The following is a 27,397-nucleotide window of genomic DNA, read 5'->3' on the forward strand; positions in this document are numbered from 1 at the left end:
GGCTCTCAGGGCAAAGCCACCTTCTCAAAGATAACAAATAACTAGTAATGCAAATACACAAGGACTAAAAATATCTGGGATAGAAAACATAAGCCCTGAATATAGGGGTTTTTCACTGAGATCGTAAAATGAAAATCAGAAATATATACAACATATTTAAATTGATTTGGATCTTAAACGTTCTAGTTACATGTGCATTCCAAGTGACTGAAAAATAGGTACAAAAACATTACAAATAAATTCTTTTGAATTTGTAAAAAAAAAAAGGGGGGGGGGGGAGAAAACAATATTAAAACTATGTCCAAATGTAATCTCCCTTTGCTAATCCACAGTGTCATCACTATAAATTTGTGATTGTTAAACAGTGTTTCGGATTAGGGAAGTATATTGCCTACTTTATGCCCTTTCTATGGCATATTTAAAACATGCCTTAACCAATTTTTTTGAAGGGATATTTGTTTATTCTAGTAATTTCAATTTTTTGCTTTTTCATGATAAAATGTATTTTTTGGATTAAAAATCATACCCCTTTCAATAGTACTAAAAACAAATGCTTCTTTAACACGTTTTATAAAAAATCCTTATTGATCACTCACATCACTCATCTATAGTTTTTTTTTTCCCCTGTGATTTTCCTACCAATAAATTGCTACACACCAAGGTAGTCAGCTGTCTTACCACAAATTCAGCTTCACAAAAAACAGTCTCCAGGTCAACCCTTCCCTCAATTCTTGATCATATTGCCTTTCTAAAGCTTTGCATACATGCTGGGAATAAATGTGGTCCCCAAAAGTAGGTACTTGGTGTGTAAATATTTTCTGCTGTAAGTAAATCTGTGAAGGATTATAGAAGAACACATCATGAATCTACATTTCCCCAGGAGAGACAATCAACAACTTGGGAAAAAAGATGTGGAAGCCTGTGGGCAGTAATGATCTTATAAAAGCCTAAATGGAAGACTATTCATTGGAAGAAAGTCTCTTCAATAAATGGTGCTGGGAAAATTGGACATCCACATGCAGAAGAATGAAACTAGACCACTCTCTTTCACCATACACAAAGATGAACTCAAAATGGATGAAAGATCTAAATGTGAGACAAGATTCCATCAAAATCCTAGAGGAGAACACAGGCAACACCCTTTTTGAACTTGGCCACAGTAACTTCTTGCAAGATACATCCACGAAGGCAAAAGAAACAAAAGCAAAAATGAACTCTTGGGACTTCATCAAGATAAGAAGCTTTTGCATAGCAAAGGATACAGTCAACAAAACTGCAAGACAACCTACAGAATGGGAGAAGATAATTGCAAATGAGGTATCAGATAAAGGGCTAGTTTCCAAAATCTATTAAGAACTTACTAAACTCAACAGCAAAGAAACAAACAATCCAATCATGAAATGGGCAAAAGACATGAAGAGAAATCTCACAGAGGAAGACATAGACATGGCCAACATGCACATGAGAAAATGCTCTGCATCACTTGCCATCAGGGAAATACAAATCAAAACCACAATGAGATACCACCTCACACCAGTGAGAATGGGGAACATTAACAAGGCAGGAAACCACAAATGTTGGAGAGGATGCGGAGAAAAGGGAACCCTCTTACACTGTTGGTGGGAATGTGAACTGGTGCAGCCACTCTGGAAAACTGTGTGGAGGTTCCTCAAACAGTTAAAAATAGACCTGCCCTACGACCCAGCAATTGCACTGTTGGGGATTTACCCCAAAGATTCAGATGCAATGAAACACCGGGACACCTGCACCCCGATGTTTCTAGCAGCAATGTCCACAATAGCCAAACTGTGGAAGGAGCCTCTGTGTCCATCGAAAGGAATGGATAAAGAAGATGTGGTTTATGTATACAATGGAATATTACCCATTAGAAACGACAAATACCCACCATTTGCTTCAACGTGGATGGAACTGGAGGGTATTATGCTGAGTGAAGTAAGTCAATCGGAGAAGGACAAACATTATATGTTCTCATTCATTTGGGGAATATAAATAATAGTGAAAGGGAATATAAGGGAAGGGAGAAGAAATGTGTGGGAAATATCAGAAAGGGAGACAGAACATAAAGACTCCTAACTCTGGTAAACGAACTCGGGGTGGTGGAAGGGGAGGAGGGCGGGGGGTGGGGGTGAATGGGTGACGGGCACTGAGGGGGGCACTTGACTGGATGAGCACTGGGTGTTATTCTGTATGTTGGTAAATTGAACACCAATAAAAATAAATTTATTATAAAAAATAAAAGCCTAAATGGTTCTATGGTTTGCTAAACGGTTTTAGCAAAGCCACTGTATTTTAGCTATCATACATAGCTTTTAACAAAACTTCATCAAAATGACAAGATCACTATTGCATTTTATAGTGCTTATTAAAACTTTAAAATCATTTCTTTTGAAAACAATTACAGGGAACTCTTTTTCCTATATTTTAATAAAATGGTTTATATTACCATCCTTTTATAAATTTTGTACATTCTCATTATATATCCTATATTTATTGCAAACCAATATCTCACAAAATGTGCAAATTTCTCAGGAATACCTGACATTTATTGTGATATTAGCTTAAACAGAAAACTGATTCTTATATAACAAGAACCATGACACTCCGAAGAATAAATTCTTACAGACAACTTCTTAAACATGATTTTCTTTATGATACTGTTTGTACACCAAGGCTCTTTTATCAGCTGAAACTTTAATATGCAAAGGATTTTTCAAGAAGATATTTCAAAGTACATATGCATCCCAAATTATACTGTGTCTAAAAGATCATAGAGTAAAATGTTTTAAAAACTCTGTTCAGATCAAAGATCAAACAAAAAATATCTGTGAGGTGCCTCAGCCCATGAGACAGTAATTTGCAATCTTTGATAGAGGAACAGCAGAAATAAGTCTGAGCCAAGTCAAGTACATTAGAGTTTAAAGGATGGGAAAACCAATGAAAGTATATGACTGCAAGACGTCACTCAAGAAATATGTTTTAGGAGAGTAATTTTTCAGTTTTGAGCAAGAGGAAATAGAAGATTGTTTTATATGCCTTTCTATGAGAAATGATAGAGGCCTACATTGCACTGGTATTTTGAACAGGAAAATGGAAATTGAGATGATACAAACAAGAGATGTCAGGACTGGATAAGAAACTGGATTTGAGGGCTAAAGTAAAAAATGTGGAACAATATAAGGTTTAAAAGTTTAGCATGAATGACGACAGGAAGAATGGTAATATTATTATTAAAATAAGAAAGATACACATTTGAGGAAGATCATAGGGTTATCATAATTTCATATTTGCTGGATTTAGAGTGATGATGCTATATCAAAATAGAATGTGAAATTTGGAATTATTTGCGTAAAATATTGATTATGGCTAACTATCAGGCAAAAGTCTCTAAAGATGGAATGCAACTGATCAATGTCTAAATTCTACCTCTGAAATTAATAATACACTGGATGTTAATTAAATTGAATTTAAATAAAAATTTAAAAAGAAGAAGAAACAGAAAGAGGATCTAAAGACCTCGGCTGAATTTTGGGCATCATTTACATTTTCAAGATTAGAAAAAGAAGCAGTTAACAGAGATAGGAAAATAACAAAATTTAAGAATAGTAGCAAAATGTTATGGCACCTTTTAAAAGAAAATAACTTACTCATTACGCTGGCTCGAAAAAACAAAAACATACATATAAGACCCTTTAATCACTAACATTCTCTTTTCCAGTGATTAAGAATTTAATTTTTATTGTATATGAATTATAAGACATAAAATATGGTAAATCACAAATTGTATGAAACATAAATTAAAAAATACAAAAGAAAAGGACAAAATAAAAAAGATGCCATTCCAAACAGGGAATGAAAGCTAGAACTGGCACTGGCTATATAGCTCAGAACTGGCACAGGAGCTGATGCCTGAGGTGGCTGTAGCTCTGGAGGAGACTATCTCTGATGCTGGTGGTAGATATGGTAATGGAGCTGGCACTAGATGGGTAGCTAAATCTAGCTCTAGAGCTGATGCCAACGCTGGCTATATCTCAGACTTGTGCTAGAGCTTGTTGTTGAACCGATAGTTCTGAGCTGACTTTAAGTCTGGCACTGTTGTGAGAACTGGTAGGAAAACTGGTGATTGAGATGACTCTGGATCTGAAGCTGACAGTGGCTCTAAAGCTAGAGCTGGAGCTGGCAATAAGTTTGGAGTTGGTACAAGAGCTCATGCTGGAGTAGGCTGTAGCTTTGCAGTTGGCCCTGGCAGTATTTCTGGAGCTAATGCAGAAGGTGGCTCTAGCTCCAGAGTTGCTGCTAAATCTAGTTCTGGAATTGGCCTGAACTCTGTAGTTGCTGCAGGAACCAGTGCTACAATTACTGACAGAACTATCTCTCCCCCGGAGCTGGTTCTAGCTCTGCAGCTGGTCTGGAGCTGATTCTAGCCTGCCTTCAGCACTGGAAATGGAGGATGTCCCAAAGTTGTGTGAAGCACTAGAGCTTGTTCAAGAGCTGGCCCAAACTCTACAGGTCCTGGAGCTGGTGCCTAAGCTATTAATATCACTTTTGAAGTCATTACTTAGAGTTTGCAACCTGCCATGAAAACCACAGACCAAGACAAGAATACAAAAGAGAAACCAGGAACCATAACAACATAGCAAAAAAGGAAACTTGGAAAGTGAGAGACAGTGAAACAACAGAAAAAAAAAAACTGTAATTACACAGTTGAAATATGTGAAGATACTGCAAACATCAAAAAAAGAAGCTTCAAAAACAAAGTTGCAAACATCTTCCCAAAATACAGAAAAAAAGATAAGGTGACAACAAGAAGATAAAGGGATCCAACAAAAGTAACAACAACAAAAATGGAAATAAGGAAATTGGGGGATCTCCAATCAAAAGATCATATCCATTGAGTAGAAACTATAGAAAGACTGAATGGGGAAGAGTGAATGGGGAACATGGAAGAGAAAAAAATTATCAAATAAATTTAAAACTGTTCCCAGAAATTAGATATCTGACATAAAACCCCTACCAAAGCACATCATCATAAAATTTTCCTTAACATGAGGGTTAAGGAAAAGGCTAACAGGAAAAAAAAAGTTTGTACTAAGAATCAAGAATAAGAATGAAACGAAATTTCTCAACAGCAAAGCTAGAAAAGAGAAGAAAAGGAAACACTGCTTGCACAGTTATGGAGAACATAGCACTAGGAACACAGTATCTACCCAAACTATCAATACCATCTGAGGATAGACTAGTTACATTTTCAGACATGCATAAACATTTGTTTTTCATCCACTCTCTTTCAAAAACCTAATGTTGGTGTACTCTGCCAAAACGAGGCTGTCTCTCCTGTGGGAGACAAGATTATGTTGTGACAACTACTGAACCTTAGGGGCTTAAAAAACAAAGTTCCATGTCCATTGCAGGTGTTCCCCTCTACATTACCATCAGCCTCAGCCAATTGTTTGGAACAGTGTCAGCAACCAAAGTGGAAATAGTTAATTTTATCAGATTACAGAGAGTAAAAAGTATTGAATAAAAATTTATCACTGCCATGTATATATTTTTGACTTCAGAGTTGTTTTTGTAAATAAGTAGGCAATAATTTCTGAGTTTGTCTAATGACAATGTAATACTATGGTAGGCTTTGTTACTGGAGTACAACTCATTCCTCAGAAAGGCTGAAGTGATTTGCTCTTTTCTCAAAATTCTTACCTGCATCGGAGCTCACATAAGAGCCTCTCTTTGCTCTTCTGTCACTCCTAACTAACTTGCTTTTCTTTCCTCAGACATAAGTAGACATCAAATAGATTCTGACACAGAATCTTAAAACAACATTAACTGAAATACCAATTTTCCAAAATGGAGTTCAACACTAGCCAGCTTAAAGGTATTTTTCTGTAAGTCTCTAAACCTCAATTAGGCTTTACATGTTTTATGTGCCCATTATATGATTAGATCTCAGGTACTGCATCTTTGAAGGAGAAGCCACATTTTATCCATCTATAGTAACTAAAGACCAGAAGAAACCAATGGTCTAATTTCTACAATGACTACACTACAGCATTAAGGCAATAAGAGGTCAATTCTAGAAGTTCTGTGACATTGTATGAAAAACAAAGAAAAAATCCTATGAATAAATTTAAGAAATATTATATTTCCTAGTATATTTTTTTCTAGTGTCTCTTGGTTATTTGCTAGCCCAATTTGGGTATTCTCTATCATAGAAGCTTATTGGGTTATACATTAAAATGTTATGAATGGGAATAAAAAGTAATTTTGTAGGCCTTGACCTGAGTAAGGGCCAAAGTGGATTCCACCTAATGTTAAAAGAGTATAATTCAAATTCTGAAGGTTTTCAAAGTTCCTCAACAACTATAATAAACAATTTGCATAATTGTAATTTATCAAGTCAATTTCTGCTATTCTGTTAACCATATTAACTAATATTAAGAATATATGAGGTCACAAATTTGTTACCAATTGTCTTTCTTTAAGAAAGAGGGCTTAAGGTTTTCAATTTTCAAATTGTGGTATGAGATATAAAAGTCCCAGGCAGAAGATAAACTAAGTCCCAGGGATATATACACAGAATCCCTCTGGTATCTTGAGAAAAAAAGGTCAAATAATTTAATTCAAAATTATGAGTAATGCAAGAATATTATAGTAAAATATGAATTTTAAAACAGAAGAACACAGAATGTTTGTGCTAACAACAGGTTGCATAGGGGTACAGTTATGTCACTCTTTCCACTCCTCCCAAGAGGCTGCTTCAATAGAAGAGTTGGAGAAGTAATGACCTAAGCCATACAAATAGCACTAAAACTAGAAATTTTAAACCTGTTTTCATCAGCTGTTGTGTGGGATTTAGCATGAGACTTCAGTCTCTCCTGGTTTGGGTGAATTTTAATCAGATCTCATAAGGCAATGAGGACAATACAATTTTTCTTTCAACTACTAAAAAAAAGAACACTAAGAAAGAGAGAAAAAGGAATAATAAATATTCCTCACAAGATAAAGTATATTTTCCCTCTCAGAAAATGTCAGGATTCAATGTGCTTTTAAAACTTATTTAATAATTTCTGAGTGATAGTTGTAAAAGTAGCACAAATAATTATTTGAGCATCTTTATTTGAAAATTTCATACTTTGTATTCTCAGTAAAATATGGTATCCAGTACTAAATATAAACAAAAATGTGAAGTGTAAAGAAAAAAACTAGAATGTGAAGGAAAAAGTATCCTATAGGAAAAGTATAACTTGTAACAACAGTTTATGTTGGCAAAGCAATAACTCTTAAAGTCTGTAAAAAGAAATGATTATTTGAAAATTTTGGAAATGGGATCAATCCTAGATCATTATTTTCTCAATGCCTAATAATTTAATCAGAAAATATTCCATCTGAAATGTAATTATATTTTGTAGTGACTGACTCACACATATCTCCCCAGTGGATCATAAATGTGTTGATCAAAGGAAGGATCTTGTTTTAACTATGCATACCTACTAAGTAGCAAGTGTCTGGATACTGTACAGACTCCATGTACTTTTGTTGTTGAACAGAATTTAATCTTCCTAAGTATCATTAAATCTAAGGTTCTCAATCTGGCTGAACAAAAGAATCAACAGAGGAGTTGTTAAAAAGTACCAATCATAACAGAATAATCTCTAATGATAGGACCCAGGCAATTTCTGGTATTACTTTAAAGGTTCCCAAATTATTTTGATGTAAAGTCAGACAACCACTGACTTAAGGTCATCTCTCTCTCCCAACAAAACTGAACACATACAAACCTCAAAATAGTTAACTTGCCAGCACAGAGTAACTTAGTTATGAAGTGATGTATATATTTTCCTTCGAATGGTTCAATTACTTAAATTTCCTTCGACTCATCCATAAAAGAGTATATTATTGCATCATAATTACATCATAATTTAGACCATAATCATTGAAGGACCCATATCTCTAAAATAACACCATTACTAAGGTCTTTTTCAGCTCTGATATGGCATTTCATTCCCATAAATGGTATTTTTGTAAGACTGAAAGTGTTAACTTATAGTGACTGTGTAAAAAAAAATGTAAAAAACGAGGCTAAACGATGATCATATTTTTTTACGTTGATGCACATTTGATTTTGCATTTGAAAAAGTGGGTTTTTCTTTTTTTTTTTTTTTTTAAATTTTTTTTTAAATTTATTTATGATAGTTACAGGGAGAGAGAGAGAGGCAGAGACACAGACAGAGAGAGGGAGAAGCAGGCTCCATGCACCGGGAGCCCGATGTGGGATTCGATCCCGGGTCTCCGGGATCACGCCCTGGGCCAAAGGCAGGCGCCAAACCGCTGCACCACTCAGGGATCCCGAAAAAGTGTTTTTTTTTTTAAAAAAAACGATTTATTTTGAGAGAGAGCGAGTGAGTGAGCACACAAGTGGAAGAGGCAGAGGGAGAGGGAGAATTCCAAGGAGACTCCATGCTAAGCACAGAGCCAATGCCTGATCAATCTCATGCCCCTGAGGTCACGACCTGAGCTGAAACCAAGAGTGAGATACTTACCTGACTGAGCCACCCAGATGCTCCAACAAGTGTTTAACTCTATATTACTATGTAACTGATTCTAGGAGTTTCAAGAGAATAATTCGATAAAATATTGAAAGGATGATAAGAAAAGTACTTAGCATAGAGAGGAACTAAGTGTTTGCTGTGGCTGCTGACGATTAAATTACATTCAGAGTTGATAAATGGGATATAGTTGGACAGGAAAGACACTTTAATCACTGCCCCAGCTTTCTAACCATTCTCTCTGACATGTAGACTTAGAGAAATTACTTAAAACAAGGGAAATGGATACATAAGAATGTATACAAAAGGATAATAATTTGTCATTTCAACAAAGACAATCTTTCGGCAATGACAAGAAAAAATGTGTAGTTTAAAATGTGTCTACAAGTCATTCCAGAAAGTCTTTTGCCATTTGAGAAAATAAACACACATGCACACTCACGCACACACACACTCACTCAACTACTGAATAAAAGTGAACATCTATAAGAAAAGGTGTAAATTAAACATAGGTATCAAGTTTTTGTCTTCATGGGAAACATACTAAACTGGGTTTGAATGCCTGCAGAGAGCTGCCAAGTCTTTAGACAGTTTTGTCATAATTTTTTAACTCTTCTATAGGGATGCATAAAATTTCCTCAAGATGAAGGATTTTTTCAGAGAACTGGATATCAAGTTAAGGATCCTTTGAAACTAAACACTTTGAAGACAAATAGGTTCCAGAAGGATGACAATGAAATCCCTATGTTCTCTTCAAAAAATCACTTCATGGTAGTTAGATGACCTAGTAGAAATCTCAGACACAGGACATAATTTTTTTTCCCACCATTTTTTCCTCTTTTATATCAACTCAATGCATATTTCTCATTCCGTTTTGCTTTGTATACAATTAGGTAAACCAACCTAATGTCCTTAGGAGACTCAATCCATCTCAAAATCTTTGAAAATACAGAAAATATTTCAAGGTAAAAAGGGAAAATATTTCAAGGTAAAAAATATTTCTGAGATTTTGTCTTCAGAAATACCAGAACTGAGTTTTTACTTTACTTTCTATATCTGTACTGTCTACTTATCATTAACAGCCACTAAAAGAAGTTGGCATATGCCTCAAAATTTTTCATAGTGAATGTTCATTATAAGTGGCATGCTTATTAATTCTCTGCAATAAGTTAGAGAAATTAACAAGTATAAGGACTGAAGTAAAAATATGCTATATATAGAGAAAACCACATATGTCATGTTTTCAAGGTATACAAAAATAAACTAATGAAAATAAAATATGCAAGTATTCAATGTATCATTTGCTTTCATTTTCATTGCTTATTTTTGTGAATATTTACCAAAAGCATCATAGGAAAAATTGATATGAGAAAAGAATAATCTCAAAGAGACTATCGATATAAAAGTCAATCACAGAAAAACCATTAGGTAATATGAAATATATCTAGTTGGTTACTAACAGTTGGTTTATCATATAAACATAAAGAAGTTTTCCTGGATCATAATAGATCACTGTATTATGTACATAAAATTAGCACAACTTTCTATTACAACTATTTGTGTGTGCGCATATATACATACACACATAAGCATACACTTGTGTTTGTATTTCTAATGAAAAATAATCTAGGTTGTTTTACAGGATATTTTTAAGTAGTATTATCTGTGACTGTTAATATATAATATAAACAAGCATATTTATAAGCTATGTTAAGTTGTTGAGGATACTTCTTCCTTGGTGAGAAAACATGTGCTACTAGAAATGATCAGAAACACATCAAGAAATAATAACTTTATCAAATACAAACATATAGGAAATAGTTCACATTTTCTTTTTTTTTTTTTGTTTTTTTTGTTTTTTTTTTTTTTAGTTCACATTTTCTATTTAGGTAGGAAAACAGTAAAGACTAGAATAGGATATTTTTTAAAATTAACTTTCAGATTTGTGCCTTTTTAATTAAAAAATAAGCATTCAAATTAAAAACTAAAACCAAATATGTAACATTTAAATATTAGAGTTTATCACATTCAGATAGGCAGTTTAAGATTTAATATTAATGTCGTTTTGAAGAACTTTTTGATAGAATAATAACTTTTAAAAATTGGCAATAAAACAAAATTCTGTACTGGTCTGTAAAATGAAAGAACAATGACTATCCTTCTCTAATTTCCAAGATTTATCCTGAGAAAGATATTTACTTTTGTTCAACAAAATTCATTTCTTGAAAGCTTACCACATGTTTGAGTCATAACTGATGTACTATTATTTTATCTTAAGTTACACTATACTGTTAATATCAGTATCACTCTTTTAATAATTTTTCTAGAGCTAAGAATTAGCATATCAGTAGATTGATTCTCCAACTATAGCTTATGAAAAATATATGGCAAAATATAAATATAAAGGAAATTACACCATTAGCATAAGAGCTCTAGATTGTATTCACCTATGGCATAAAAGTGCTGGGTATTATTAAGCTACTCTGCAAATTTAGTTTCTCAAAAAATGTTCGAATATAGCCTAATGATACAACAGACATTTGATATTTCTCAAGATGTACATTATAAGACCTTTGTCTTTGTCATTATAAGACCTAGTCATGTTTGAGAACCACTCAGGCTTATACTATATCCTGTATAGTTTATACAGCAACAAAAGATTATTATAAAAGATTATTTAAAAAACTGCCTTATTTTCAAGAATAAACAGAAAACAACCATGCTGCTTTGAGCTGCTGATGCTTTGCTGCTGCTTGGCTAATTCATTTCTACATACTGAATTTATAGCATACATGGTATCAGTTCATGCCATGGAAAATAATAAATTACACTCTTCCAGTTATCTATGTTATCACTTATGAACAGAAGGAACTTTCATTGTTAAATACTGAATGCTAAGACCTTGGTGTACTTCATTGGCATTATGTATGGTTATATTAAATATTTTATATTTATTCATGAATAATCATGTAGCAATAGGTATATAAGCCAGTATAAGAATGTTAGTGTCACAGAAACTTGGATATCATTTTTAGCCCACTGCAAGAATCTTTGACACACACAATTAGCTGATTTTTGCTTGAAGTTCTGCAATATTCTGGGATTCTGGAAAAGCTATTCTACTTTTGGACTACATTAACATTAAAAAAGAAAAGCACAGGTATTCATATACTGAAGGAGAAGGTGTGGTGACCAATATAGCATCTATTACTCATATGTGGCTATTATAATTACTTGAAATGCAGCTAGTATTGAACTGATATAGATTCTAACTATAAAGTATATACCTGATTAATTTTAAATAATTGATAAACTTCTGTGATGTTTAGACTTCTGAACAATGACTTGTCCCTCAAGTAAGTGTTACTTCTGAGTAAAATTTACTTGTCATTAAAATTGACACAGGCTAGTAACAAGGTCATGAAACTAATTTAAAAACAAAAAAAGAAAAAAAAAACAAAAAACAAAAAAAGAGTCCATGTATGTGTGTGTATCTATCTGATTTGAAAGACTTAGTATAAAAAACAGGAATATAAAATCACATTTATTTTTATTTTGATCACGTGCTGAAAGGATATCTAGGTTAAATAAAATGTATTATTAAAATTAATCACCCTGGTTTTTTTTTTTTTACCTTTTTAAATGTGGTAATTAGAAAATTCTCAATTGTACAGGACTCACATTTCATTTTTTCATCAATGCTGCTCTAGAGTACCAATTGGGAAAGCAATTTGTAAACACTGCTATTATAAGAGCAAATTCTGCTATACTAATAACAACAGAAATAACTTTGCATTTATGTGTAGAAATGTAGTTTGAAAGACTATTCATTCCATGATTAATTGTTATCACTTCTGGGTAGTGAAAATATGAGATAAGGGCAAACTTTATTTAACCTTCTAATAGTCTAAAACTTTCTTTTAATGTACAGGAACTACTCTTGAATTAGATACCATCTTGGGGATATATGCTTAAATGATTTTCAACAAGGGTACCAAGACCAGTCAAGGGAAAGAGAATGGTCTCTTCAACAAATGGTGCTGGGAAAACTGGATATCCACAACCAAAAGAATGAATTTATATCCCTCCTCAGACTGTATATAAGAAGTAACTCAAAATGGATCAAAAACTTAAATTTAGGAAATACAACTATTAGAAGAAAATATAGGGGCAAAATCTGTATAACCTTGGATTTGGCCATGGGTTCAAAAAATATACCAAAATTATAAGCAACAACAACAAAAATAATCAAATTGGAAGGTACTGAAATAAAAATTTTGTGTGCCAAAAATTACTATCAAGAGAATGAAAATAATCCACAGTATAGGGAGAAAACAGTTACAAATTATATACTTGATAAGTGTGTATACACACACACACACTCACACACACACACACACACACACTCACACACACATATATGCCTGATTTTATATCCAGAATAAAAAACATCTAAAGCTCAACAACAAAAAACTCAATTAGAAAACGAAAAAGGATGTGAATAGATGTTTCTCCAAAGGGGATATATGATTTGCCAATAGATGTATGCAAAGACACTAAACATCATTAGTCATTAGTCATTAGGGAAATGACTTCACATTAAAATCACAATGAAATATCACTTCTCTTTCACTTAGGATGACCACAATAAAACAACGTATTAAAACACATTTTATGTATATATGTTTCACCACAATAAAAATATGTGTATCAAATCATCCTGGGAACTGTTTTCTCTTTAGTTATGCATTAGCTTAATAAGTAATAATAAGGATATATACTATGTGTTGGACAGTTTGCTAGGTGTGGATAACATAATAGTGAACAGAAAAATAAAATGAACTTTACTAAGGTGTAAATTTGTAGTGTAACTGAAATGGATGACATCCATAAAGTAATGTTTGAAGACTTTCAGGCTTTGTATCATCCTTAACAAGTCTTTCCTTTTGTAAAGTTTGAAACAGATATTCCATAATTTAAAATACTCTCCATAAACAACAAATAAATATACCAATGACACTACACATAACTATCTCCACTGGCTGAATGGAATGCTTCAAAAAGAGAGGAAATACTGGACATGATGCTTATCCTAAAGGGAATTCCAACGAAATGGATAAAGACAATCATGCCTGTATCACATGTAAGAGCATCCAATTAAAACATGTAAACAAGTACCTATATTTACTATTTAAATATATGTACTTGCAAATGCTAAGGGGAATGATGGAGTGATTGGAACCATATAATCATAAATGAAAAAAAGCTACATGAAAGAGAAGAGTTGGGAAACAATTGGGACAATATGAGGTAATAATAATAATTCTGTATGTTGACAATGGTGGTGGTTACATCAATATAAGGAATGGAATCGCTTTGATATATATAAACACAAATGAATGCATGTAATAGTGAAATAATGAAAGCTGAATAATGCTATGGGAAAGGCACATGGAACTCTATATACTATTTTTGCAACTTATTGGGAGTCTAATTATTTAAACAATAAAAGAAAAAGAGGACACCAAAAATTACTTAACTTGTCATAGTCTTTAAAAGTAAAGTATGTTTAAATATACATAAGACAAAAGTAAAAAAAAAAAAAAAACAGAACAACACAAAAAAGCAAGAGAATGCATAATAGTGGTAGGGCTGTGAAATGCATATACATTGTTTTCATTATATTTCAAAGTTGTGGTAATATGCCTGAAGAATTTATATAATGTAAACATAAAAAAATAGACATGGGGGGAAAACAAATACACCAGAAAAACAAACATGCCAAAATAAGGAAATGGGTGGATATTGTGGCAAAGTATGAGAAAGAGTTTTGGGTTAGGGAGGGTGGTTAGGGAGGGTTTTGGGTTAGTGACCCAGGGAAATTGTTTTACCTCAGAATATGCTACATTCTCTCTCCTCTCCTACAGAAATTATAGCTCTTAAGGATTATTCTACAGGTGGCCAAGGCTAACTGATTTCTTTGTGTCCTGATTATAGTAAAATTATAAGAATTCACACATGGGAAAAGGACTATTGTTTCTCTTATATTTTACCATTTACATACAGATGACCTCAGAATTTCTGTTCATTATTTTTCTTCTGTTTACAATTTGGGTTGGATATGAATTAATATACAAGGATGAAACTGTTAGATCATGTATAAGTATCACATATAAGTAGCTTAGAAAATATTTTATAACAAAAAAGTGATTGACTCAAAATTTATTATACCTCTTAACTCCTCTAGGAGTTAAAATAAAAGAAATCAATAATGAAAGACCACATGGAAATAATCAAAAGTAATTTGAATTGTATGTTCTTTAAATCTCTGATTAAATTTTCATTGAGGGATGCCATAGTTGGGTAAATAACAGATAGTTGAGTCTTCCCTCCTGTTGCAATTATGCAGTAGATAATACATATAATAAAGATACATATAATGGAAATTTTTTGATTATTTCATACTTATGTGGTCTTTTTCCTTCAAAATGTCTATGTTTTTACTGTATAGGCTTCTCCATACTCTAATAATTTTAATTCTCTAATAATTTTATTATAACCTAAGCTGACAGTAATCTTTATGCATAACTATATTTTCAATTTCCTACTAAACTTTTATTTATGTTTTAGACATATTACAAACTTTATGGCATGAAAGATGACATACTCATGACAATTCTAAAAACTTTAAATGCCTAATTTTTCCCCTTTAACTTTGAGATGATGGTATACCACAGATAAAAGTTGGGATCAGGTATTGTCCAGAGGACACGGCAGGGATTTATTAGATATTCAGGAGTGAAACATGGCTTTCTTCCTTCTATAGAGGTAGAACAAACAAAAGGTAGAAAGCAAACAGCAGGAACTATCCAGTACTAATTACAAGTTAGAAATTTATTATCAACCTCTATTCTATGCTAGTAACATACTATAATATTTTATTTAGAAAAGACCCTTGAGGAAATATTGTTTCATATACTGCCTGGAAATGAATTAACTTCCCACAACAGAAATTAAACCCCGATAAACACATGGTTACTTAATTTCTGATGTGCCTGAAATGAGTCTGGACAACTGTTCTAAGCATGTCACAGGTCTCTCTGTGGACCTTTGTCTCTCTCTGGACAACTGTTCTAAGCAGGTCACAGGTTTCTCTCTGGACCTTTGTCTCTCTCTGGACCTGAATCTCCTGCCTTGCTTATGCTGTGTAGAAAGTCCATTAGCTGCAGTGGGTCGATCTTTAGTCATCTCAATAAAGCTACCCACAAAAGTCTTATTGTCAGTTCATAGGACTAATTTTTTGAACCATATGTAGTATTTGATTATATTCAACTTATAAAATATCATGTCACAATTTTTTATTTGTGATTGATTTCAAATTCAGCTATATAGCAGGAAAGTTTCACAGGTAATACCAGACTCCTTTTAGAAATGGAAGAATATTATCAATAAATCTTAAGTAACCATTACAACACTAACATAAAAGAGCAGTCATTATATAAATGTGAAATAATTTCATCAGAGAACTGGATTTCATATTTCCCATGATGCTTTTATAAAATCTAGTTCATCCCTAATTTTCTTACATTTATAATCTTATTATACACATCCAAAATTTTTTCAGCACTGGGTACTCATTAGCGAATATGCTAGGTCTCCATATTTATCTCATCTAGGTTTTCTTAACTTCCCTCTTCAGTTTATTGTAGTTAGAAGAAAAGTATGCCTTTTACTTTGTACCATCTGAACAAACTGTATCAAATTGGGAGAAAAAAATGAAAAATTCAGAGTTCAAAGGCCAAATCACTTGAAAAAGGAAGACTATTCTTCAGTTGTGGTTCTTTTGTGAGTGCTATGTTTAGAAATCCTGGGTCAGAGCCTTGATCACATCAGTGAAGTCAGCAAAGTCCTTTTTATTTAAGTATTTGAAGTATTTAGAAAAAAATAAAGGCAAACAAACCACAAATTAATTCATATTAGTTACTTCATACACAAATCCTAAAGACACTTTCAAGACTGACTTCAATTTTATGTTACTTATACATTTTAAGGTTTCTAATGAGAATAAAAGTGATTTATTTGCTTAATCAGTAGTTCAAGTCAGAAAATACTTGAATATTGAGAGGCATTATTTTTTACATAAAAGTTTCTCAATTTATAAAACATTTTCTATTGACAGATAAGAGACAGAAAAATCCAAGTGACATCTGCTAAGCTTTACTTAGGAAAACTTAAAGAAATCCTACGGGATAACATCACTCAATTTTTCCTGGAGTACCTCCGATGGAGATTTCCTAAAAAAAAAAAAAAAAAATCTGGAAATAATTAGAAACTATTATAGTACCTAAAAAAGTTTACTTGGAAACTAAATCTGCTATTCATCAAAGAACATAATACACTCAGAATAATGATGGAAAAATAAGGTACACATATAGAATAACATAAAGTACCTCAACCAAATCTGATGTAAAACATAAAAAAAAAGGTTGACAGAAGACAGTATTAGACCTGTGAAACTACTGAAGAACTCTGTAGGAAACACTGCACTTAACTGAATAAGCAATGATTTTGTTAAAATAATATATATTAATTATTTTACTTATTTTATTTCAGTTCATTTTACTTCCAAATGACAAGAAACCATTATTTTAAAAAGATACTACTAAGAGCAACTTTAATACAAATTGAAAGGGAAGAAGAATTAATAGTTAATTCTTAAAACTTACTCCTATGTCATAACATCCGCATGGAAAAGAAAAGTATCCAAAATACAGTAAAAAATATTTTGGGTATTTCTGGAGCAATAAATGCTATATAATGATAATGCTAATAGCTTCTTAAAACTTAAAATATGTTCTCTACAGAGACCTAAAATTCCACTGGGGGGTAGACTGGATGGCATATCCCTTGGAGTTTAAAAGGCTGTCCATATGAACTGAATTATCCTTGACAAGTACCTTCAGACACTTGTAATATGATCTCTCATGTAAATTTAGACCATATTTTGCACACAAACCAGTGGCAATACTAAGTTTATTCAGGAGCTCAATAAGAAGGGAAGAAGAAACTAATATCCTTAATAATAGTTGTTAACATGATATTTCCGAAATGAAAAGCATAAAAATAAAAGCATCTAATGTTTTGTAGCAAATGAAAGAAAAACAAATACTGAGAGAAATGTTGCATTTTTTCTTTTTTCAACCCTTTGCTACCTACTCTCTCCAAACAAAGTTTTATCCTTCAATAGTTTATCTAAATTTGGAAAAAGAAAACAACCCTTTTTAAGCAAATAAATAAACTGGAAAATTCCATTTGCTTTGGAATTTTAATAAGATAATATAGTCAAAATGCTATAATAAATCATAACAGCATAGAGCTATAAATATTTACAAAAAGCTGACTATAAAATAAAACAAAAGGACATATCAGAAGTCTGTAGCTTTAAAGACTCCTCAGGTTTGCCTTCCACCTTGGCACAGACAGCCCTACAAACTTTGCCAATTCAACAGGGATCAGCTCCATTGTCCAAGAGATGCATTAAGGCCTGTAGAAGAGAACCCAGCTTTGGAGAGTGCTAGCTAGGCCAAGCAAAACTCCATAGCATCATTAACTATATTTTTCTTTATCAGAAGTCAGCTACTGCTACAGTTGTCCGCTAATGGATGAAAATAGGATATAGAGTATCTTTGATTTGAGCAGTAGAGAAAATGATAGATTATTTTAAGAAATTTTAAATGCATGTGTAGTTTTTGTGGGTCTTAAAACCAAGATTTTATACATCTGTGGAATAAATAATGATCATCAAAGATGGCTTTATAAGCTAATTTCACAGCAGAATAATAAACTCCTCTCACCTGAATTGTATTAAAGGAAGATTATTGCTCCTTTGTTTCTTTAAAAGTATTTTGTGGAAAGCAACACTTCCGTTTACAAAATAGCAAAACAACTGTAACTATTTTTTACAGACATACATTTTGCAGCCACTTAAATGAGGTATATTTAATCAATTAGCCACTTGAAATATTTAAATACACTCTAAATTATTTAAGAAATTCAACTTAAAAATCAAACTGAGAGACATGTTTATAATATTGCTTTGCTGAAACACTGAAAGAAAGTGCACTGCACAGAGTGCTTAAATTTCTCACTCTTCCTTTCAATCAATATCTGAGGCAAAGTTTCATCTCTAGGGCCCTTAATGGCAGGAATTCCTGGAGCCAGCAAATGAGTAATGTTAAACCTATGATTAGATGATGAGGCCATCAAAGACACTAGACCCTAATGCTACATTCTTCTTTATATCTCTGAACTGCAGTAAAACCCTGAGCTAAAGAAGAAGGAATTTTAAGCTACGTTTTTTTTCCACAAAAGCATTTTTTTTTTTAAATAAATGTGCGTTATCAAGAACTTAAAAGGTCCGAACAGCTCCCTCAGAATGTCTCTTGAACTCAGGACTCTGGCATTAGGTAACAATTTTCAAATGCTCTGCAGATGAACCCCTGCTAGAAATGCTGTTTTCTTTAACTTCTTCTTTATTAATATTCTTCATATTTTTTCTGGCTGAAAAAGAAGGAAATGGGCCTAATGGATTCCCTATGAATATATTCTTGAAGAAAGTAAACCTGAAGACTGGAACTCAATAGGTAAGTTTTGGTTGTTTTATGTTTGCTAATCTATTGAAGAATCACTTGAAGCAATATTGTTGTTTATTTGTAAGTTAGCTGTGGCTTTGGGCAGACCTCAAGGTCAGTAACTAGGAACAGTTTACATGTATTTTTATTTCTATTGAGGAAACTAGGGATAAAAGTAACAGCTACCTATTACAAACATACATAACCTGTTTTTCTTGTTCTCACATTACAAAATATTTAATACTTATATGAAAATCAGGATCACTAGGGTTTCTTGACAGAGCTGGTAAGAAGAAGGATCACCGGATCCCTAATTTTAGTTATAAGAAAAGTGTATTAAATGTATTTTTAGTTTACTATAACTGCTAAAAAGAACACCCAACAAATACAAATTCTATTTTTAAATCTGATTATTAAATAGCATAAGTAGATTTTTAGAATTTACACTGAAATATATGAATTACATAAAAAAAGAAAGCAACAAGGTATTATATCAAAGATCACACTCACTAATGAGCTATATTTTAGACTCAGGCTATTGAATAAAAAAAGACTTTGTTTTCATTATCTCTAATAGAAGAAAACATGTAACAATAAATGTCAAAATTATAAATTCCACTGTACCATTTTTAAAAGGTGGAATGTAAAGAAGAGTATCAAAATATCTATAACAGATTATATATATGTGTGTGTGTATATATATATATATATATATATATGCAGATAGAGGACAACAGAAGGATAGGAAGGTGGGCAAGAATAAGATAGCTAAAGAGAGCAGAAGAAGGGAGAGGGAGATTGAATCAATATTTACATGTTATGATCATCTACATAAAAATACATTTTAATATAGGTTATTTTTTCATCTATGCAGTAAGAAATGGGAAGTTTTAAAAAAATATAAACATATACATTTATATGCACATATGCATTCTACTGCTAATGAAATTTAAAAAACCTCATGGATTTTAACGTAATCTAGTGAAAGAGATTTCCTACCTGAGAACAAAGCAGCATAACAAGCTCAACCACAGATGTGCTGGACTTCATACAAACAAGGCCTGCAACAAAGAAAGGTTGAACAAAATGAAATTACAATGGTAGAAATCATCATTCCAAGTTAATTTCTTAAGTAATTGTAACTTGCAAAAACTTTCTTTAAAACAGAACTAAAGTAACAAATGGCAATATTCACTAAAATATTCTTAGGGCATTAATTTTAAAATATTCAGATATTCAAGAAGATGTAAAACATACTAAAAATTGACTTCATGTTTGGATTATTTATTTGGTCAAGGCATTTCTTATATTTATACAAGGTGGTTAAGGGTAGTTATCAAAATTGGTGAGCTTGTTAGAGCTACTTTTATTCCAATGACATTTGCTGTGTGATTGTCTCCTGGAGCAAAGTACAATAATCAGTGAAGATCCACCTAAATTTTCTTCTAAAAGATAAAATTAAAATAATTTACAAATAGATAACTCCCCATAGACTGTCAGTTGTTAAATGTTTTTAAAATATTAAAAAATGAATCTCACAAACAAAATATTAAATGATGTTTATAAAATCTTCTACGGTTCTGTTTCCAATGTCTCTGAACAGATATCAGAAGGGTAAAGAATGAACTGTTATAATTTGTACATAATAATGGCTACTACTCATTGATCACTTACTGTGTGCTAGGCACTGTGCTGATTGCTTTATATTCATAGTTTCATTTAATTCTTATTTCTATTCTGTTACATACTATTATTATATCCATACTACAGTTAAGAAAATATTCTTCCCATAAACAGTTTAAACATTAATTATTCATCAAGACTTTTCCCAATTGAAAGGATGGCTCCTGAATAACATATAATAAGAAAGCAGATCATGATTGGTGTTTTGGGTTTTTTTTTAAGTGCCAACAATGGAGGAAGATGTAACTAAGGATTAGGAGCAATCCTGGGTTCAAAGTATGTAATCATAACAGTTACTAAATGTAAAAAAAAAAGTTTTAATTTTTTTTCACTTTAAAAAAATAATGTTTGCTTTTTCTTTTTAATGAGGATAAAAGTAATCAGTAAAAGCACTGGAAAGCAAGAAATGCCATGGTCTTACATTAGTTGTTGCTAAATGGAACGTTGAAGTGAAACCAGTTTTTTCTTCTTAAAGTGATTTCAATAAATAGTCTCAAATGCCTTCCAGGCTCTAGCATGTATATTTATTGTAGGTAGTGAATAAATAGCCTTTTGTGCCTACTCTGCTAACAGCCCTATCCTTATTGTACACATGACAGAAAAAGCTGTAAAAAGGCACTAGCATTCCATCCTATCAGATCTTTGGGGAGACAGTTAGCTAATGAAATAAGAGGCAGATGTGAAAAGCTCATTTAAGAGACAATTGCTGTAATTGATCAGCAATTCTCATGCTCAGGAGCTAGAGAGTCAAAAAGATTAATGGGACATTTATCACCTGTTGGCTACTCAACTATTTCAAATTCTGAAAAACTAAGTAAAAGGCCAAAGGACTATGCATAGCAAAAGAATCATAATTATGATATGTACTCCATATCAATTTACATTTGACTGTAGGCTATATAAAGAATAATTATTTAAAGAATTATTCATGTATTTATTTTGTGTATAGAATTTTTTAATACAGGGATCCCTGGGTGGCGCAGCGGTTTGGGGCCTGCCTTTGGCCCAGGGCGCGATCCTGGAGACCCGGGATCGAATCCCACGTCGGGCTCCCGGTACATGGAGCCCGCTTCTCCCTCTGCCTGTCTCTGCCTCTCTCTCTCTCTCTCTGTGTGACTATCATAAATAAATTTAAAAAAAAAATTAAAAAAAATAATTTTTTAATACATAAAAACTTGAAGTAAAAATTAGGAAAAGCATGCATTTGTATTAATTTCTCAGACTGATTTTTTAAATGAACTTTTAAAAATTCCTATGTAACAAGAATGTTTATCCTTTTTCACAAATTCTATTATAAGGGAAATACAAACAAATGTTCCCTCAATGCTTTGTTCAAAGGACATGACAACAAATTGACAGCATAGCAAAACTGCCATTTGCAAGCAATATGGCCATTGTGATTTCAACTCCATAGATCCACACCCCTTTACTACTGCATCTTTTCTAGTTAGTTTTGAACAGAATGAACTAATGGATTCCCCTTAAAAGGATAAAAAAATCTAACCTTGACAATGAGAACACAAGCAGAGGCAATTCTGTAAGACTTATCAACCTTCAAATATTACACAATCACTTTGGTTGGAAGTACTCCTAGGTGTCAACATAAGTATTACTAAAACAAATAGGCAAATTCCAATGTTTTTTAATTAGAGATACTAAAAATAAAGCAATGTCTAATGATACTATCCTTGCACACTTTCTAAATAAAGAAGTACCCATATCTGAAAGTTTAAGATGTAAGAATAAACATTCTGTATTAACTTTAATCATAAGTTCAAGAAAGCCGCATTTATCTAGTAATGCTATAAATAATGCAGGCTGTATAAGCATAAGACAAATATTCTATAAGTGTGTATTTCAAATACATTGATTTTATGCTTTTTGTATATGGCAAGAAATTCATAATCAAACCAACTCATTTGGTATCTACTCTTATGAACAAAGTATTGTGTTAGTACTGAGGAGTTTATAGTAATGCATAAGACATTATCTACACTTTCCCATGTACTCAATGTTTTAATTTAAATTTAAGGTTAGCTAACATTTACCTGGAGCTTTATCATTTACAGATCATTTTTATAGATGCCCTCTCATTTGATTCTCTTTTAACTCTTTATTATTGCCTCATATGATAGATAAAACATGAAGATTCAATGACTATTATCATTGGTAGAACTGGAACCCGAATTCAAGTCACTTAATTTGAAAATCCATTTGATGTTTGCTGCAGAGCTATTTAAATAATTAAACATGAATAGGACAGCAATACATCACTGTGAGAAAGGTCATAATAGTTAAGTCCAAGTGGGGTGATTTTGACAGTTTTCTTGGAAGAAGGCAGCATGTGTTGGTCAGACATGGGGAAAAAAGCACTATCTTTAGCAAAGCAGAGGAAGAAGGGAACAAAAAAATCTGATAAATCCCCCTTTATTGTTTGGGGGATGATGAGTAGAGTATAGGAGGTGTCAGAATGTAAGGCTTAGGACTACAGTAAAATTCAAAGATAAAGATCGAAAGCAGTAAAATTATACATGTTTTTAAAAAAGGAAGAATTCAGTGCAAGTTATAAAATGGAGGAAATGACACTAAAACTAAGTTACCAGTATAAAATCAACTTCTGGAGTGAATACAATAAATACATGAGCAAAGGAGGCTTGTATGTAAAGGAGGTATTCGACAGTGAAGAAAGCTATCTAGTAAGAGCTTTTGAATATATTGTGAACTACACTGTTGAAAGATAAGGTCAGCTCACTGAGTGGCTAACATACAAGCACTTGAGATGATTAATTAGATGGACAAATTTGAGGTGGTCCAGATGCAGGAAGCAAAGGATGAACAGAACTCAGTAAACCATCATCCAAAACACTGGCAGTTCTTTTGGGTTCCCCGCTCCTAGGTGTAAGAAGTCAGTTTTATTTTTAGAACTACGCTTCCTCACCATAAACAACAAAACAGAACACCACCAAACCCCACTAAAATATAAGATGAAAGTGAAGTTAGAAGTTTGACCTTTGGCACAAAGCTTCTTTCTTTAACACAAGGAATACTGCAAGCAAGGTACAGTGATGCTGTTTTACTACAGAGCTGTTAGACTCTTCTGAGTCAATCTGAGAGTCTGACTTTATGTATCTGTAGAATTAGATAAAGTTGAAAGAGCCCTTAAGCTTTAAAATAATGTACAGCAATTCCATCTTTAGCAGGATGTTTGTCACAGTAAGAGGAAAAGGGTATGAAGCCTTACAGAAAGGGCAAGAAATCACATGCATTAAGGGCAGCTGAGTGGCTCAGCTGGTTAAGTGGCCGCCTTTTGGTTTTGGCTCTGGTCATGATCTGTGTCCTTGGATTAAGTCCCTCTTTGGGCTCCATGCTCAGCAGTGAGTCTGCTTGAAGATTCTTTCCCTTTCCCTTTGCCTTACTCCCTGCTCATGTACTCTCTCTCCAATCAATCAATCTTAAAAAAAAAAAAAAAAAAAAGAATAGAAATCACAGCCATAGGTGGGGTTCATCTTTTAAGCAGTGTCAGAGTTTTCTTTCAGCAAGGTTTCTCTTCTAAAAGAGGAGATATATAGACATCTATGACGAGGGCAGGGCTCTGAGTATATACTCAATAGATTCCAACTAAATGAATAAATCTAGAGAACACCATTCACTGGGTAACTGCTACATTTGATGGAAAAAAATAAGATTTTGAGAAAAAAGTATTTTTGCGGAACAAGAGCCCAATTCATTAAAAAAACATTTATTGAGTGTAATATCTAATGTGCTAAATATCATTTCAGGTACTAAGCATAAAAAGGGGAAAGTGGCACAGATTTTGTAAACAAACAATCATGACATAGAATCCTAGGAGATACAAGGAGAGTATCAAGTGTTAGAAGTGCAGCTAGGTAGTGAGAAACTCTGCTAAGAATTCTTAGAGTATGTGATACCTGAGTTGGATGATGTTGAACTTCTCTGGGCAAAAAGAAAGAAGGGAAGGTCATCTGAGGCTACAGGAATATCAGAGGTATAAAGAAACATGAAATAGCTAGTAAAACAGAGTTGGACAATTATGTAGGGTTGTGCAGAGGACAAAATGCAATGAGTGCAAATGAAAACAGAGAGGGAGACAGGAAGCAGTGCCACATATGGTGTGGACTCCTTGTGGCAACAAGCGACAGACAGAATCCCATCAATTTTGGAAAGATCCTTTTTCTGACAGTGCATAGGAAGAAATCCGGAACTGCAGGGTCTAGTCAAGATAATGAAAGCCTGAGCTGAAGGCAGTGGCAATGCAAAGGCAGATTTGAAAAACATTTTGGAATGAGACAATACAGTATTTAGACAATGGAATATCAGGTTAAAGGGTAGGGTGAAGGAGCAATGGAAGTGTCCATGATGATACCTTTACCAGAGCTAGAGAAAATAAACGATGATGTAGGTATGTGGAGAGAAAGTGCTTTCATTCTGGACAAAATTAGGAATATAGGCAAAAAAAAATAATGTTGAGCTTTAGGAGTGTTTGTTTTTGAGGAGTGTTTGTTTTTTAAGGTATATATGCTGTAACTCTGACAAACTGGATATAAATAAGTCTGGCAAATAGTACGGTGCTAAAGAAAATATAATTGTGTAGTTTTTATAACAGTCCCATTAGTAGACTACCAGTATTGACCCTACAAGTACTTTTAAGAGCTAGTTTTTCTGGGCAGCCCTGGTGGCGCAGTGGTTTAGCACCGCCTGCAGCCCAGGGCGTGATCCTAGAGACCTGAGATGGAGTCCCACGTCAGGCTCTCTGTATGGTGCCTGCTTCTCCCTCTGCCTGTGTCTCTGCCTCTCTCTCTCTCTGTCTCTATGAATAAATAAATAAAATATTTAATAAAAAAAGATCTAGTTTTTCTATTTCTCCTCACAATAAAATATACAAGTTAGTTTTCCATCAAATACACAGGACTATTCTGGTAATTTGAATTTTAAAAATCAAGTCAGTCTTCCCAGGACTGACTTTTTAAATAACTTTCTAATGATTTTAACTTTCTTAAATTCCAAAATTAGTAGAGATTGAGTGGCAATGAAATAGCTTCATCTCAGTAATAAATGTTAGAACTATAGACTTTGAAAGGAATTGTACAAGCTCACTATGCTTCTTCACTTGCTTTAATGTCAGTGGTGTACAGTTGGTAATTTCTTCAAAACTCTCTGTTCTACGTAGTTTTTGCATTGTGTTATAAAGCATTCTAAAATACAGTGTATAACCATAAAGTGTCTTCTATGACCTCTGCAGTACTTACACATCTCTATCAGCATAATAGCAATTTCCTTTGTTTTACATCAGCCTTTTACTTTTTTATCTGCAATATACAATTTATTTCCCTATGTCATCACTGTGTATGGTCCAGTAAGTAAAAGACCACTTTCAGTTTTACCATTTAAGTCATCTTAACTTAGGTCAAAACTTAAGAATTAGTAAACCAAGTAATTTGTGTGGCTTTCTAAATTAAAACCAAAAAACCAAAACCAAACAAAAAAATCACTATTAAATATCCTTTGAAACAGCAATAATGGATTGATATTAATTACTATTGCTATAACTAATATTAATATGTGCACAGGTAATACTACTGTCACATTTCAAGATTTGCCTACATGTTCATTCAAAGATTTTAATTTAAAACTGCATTACAATGTAAACAATTATAGTATTACCTTATAGAAACTAAAATAACATTAAGCTAATTTTCTAAGAAGAAGCCTTTTTAGGTATTATTAAACCACTACAGTTTATTTTTATATTTAGATTATAAATTTTAAGTGAAAAAAAAAACCCTCAAAATAGTCTAAAGACAGAATTCATTCATTCACTGACTTATTTTAGTTCATTAAAAACTAGGTGATCACCAACTTACGGCATTCTTAATGTCTTTATAATTAAGGAACAAAACTGAAGTCTCTGGGTATAGCACATATATGTATATTGAAGGGGTAAGAAAACTTTTGTAAAAGGCACAGACAGTATTTTAGGCTTTGATGGCACCATAAGTTTCTGCCACAACTACTCAACTCTGTCACTGTAGTGCAAAAGCAGCCACACAACACATAAAATAAATGAACCTGGCTGTCTTCCAAAAAAAACCCTATTCTTTGCAAGGTATGTGGGGTACATGTGCATGTGTGTATGCCTGGGTATAAGAAAAAGAGAGAACATGTATATATATGCACATATACTCACATACGCATCTACAGATTTTTAAAACTGCAGAGGAAATTATTTCTAAAATATACCTATGATGCTTTATAATTTCAAATCCAAAGAGTTCTGAATAAAAGCTTTCTTGTAAGATTGTCACAAATTCAATTATCAGCAACATTTCACCTACATAATATGATGTTCTTTTAAATCTTTATGCCACTTAGTGTAAATAGCCCTATGTATTACTACAGACATGTTAAATGTGTCTGATTAACAAACACCCCATATTCCTCCAAAGATATTATGAAATAACATATAGGTACCTATTATCTTTCTTAAATCCCAAAGTATCT

At 32.8% G+C, this 27,397-nt stretch overlaps 1 protein-coding gene across 11 annotated transcripts in view; it reads right to left on the reverse strand.

The window, feature by feature from the left end:
- NBEA (neurobeachin) overlaps positions 1 to 27,397 on the reverse strand; it is a 668,634-nt gene that overhangs the window by 334,879 nt on the left and 306,358 nt on the right. For all 11 annotated transcript variants that reach the window (XM_077868099.1, XM_077868094.1, XM_077868093.1 and 8 more), the window contains one exon: positions 20,195 to 20,256. In XM_077868099.1, the coding sequence (XP_077724225.1) occupies positions 20,195 to 20,256 (62 nt within the window). The remainder of the gene's footprint in view (positions 1 to 20,194; positions 20,257 to 27,397) is intronic.

Source organism: Canis aureus, chromosome 24 (assembly GCF_053574225.1).
Source record: "Canis aureus isolate CA01 chromosome 24, VMU_Caureus_v.1.0, whole genome shotgun sequence".
In the NCBI taxonomy this organism is placed as follows: domain Eukaryota; kingdom Metazoa; phylum Chordata; class Mammalia; order Carnivora; family Canidae; genus Canis; species Canis aureus.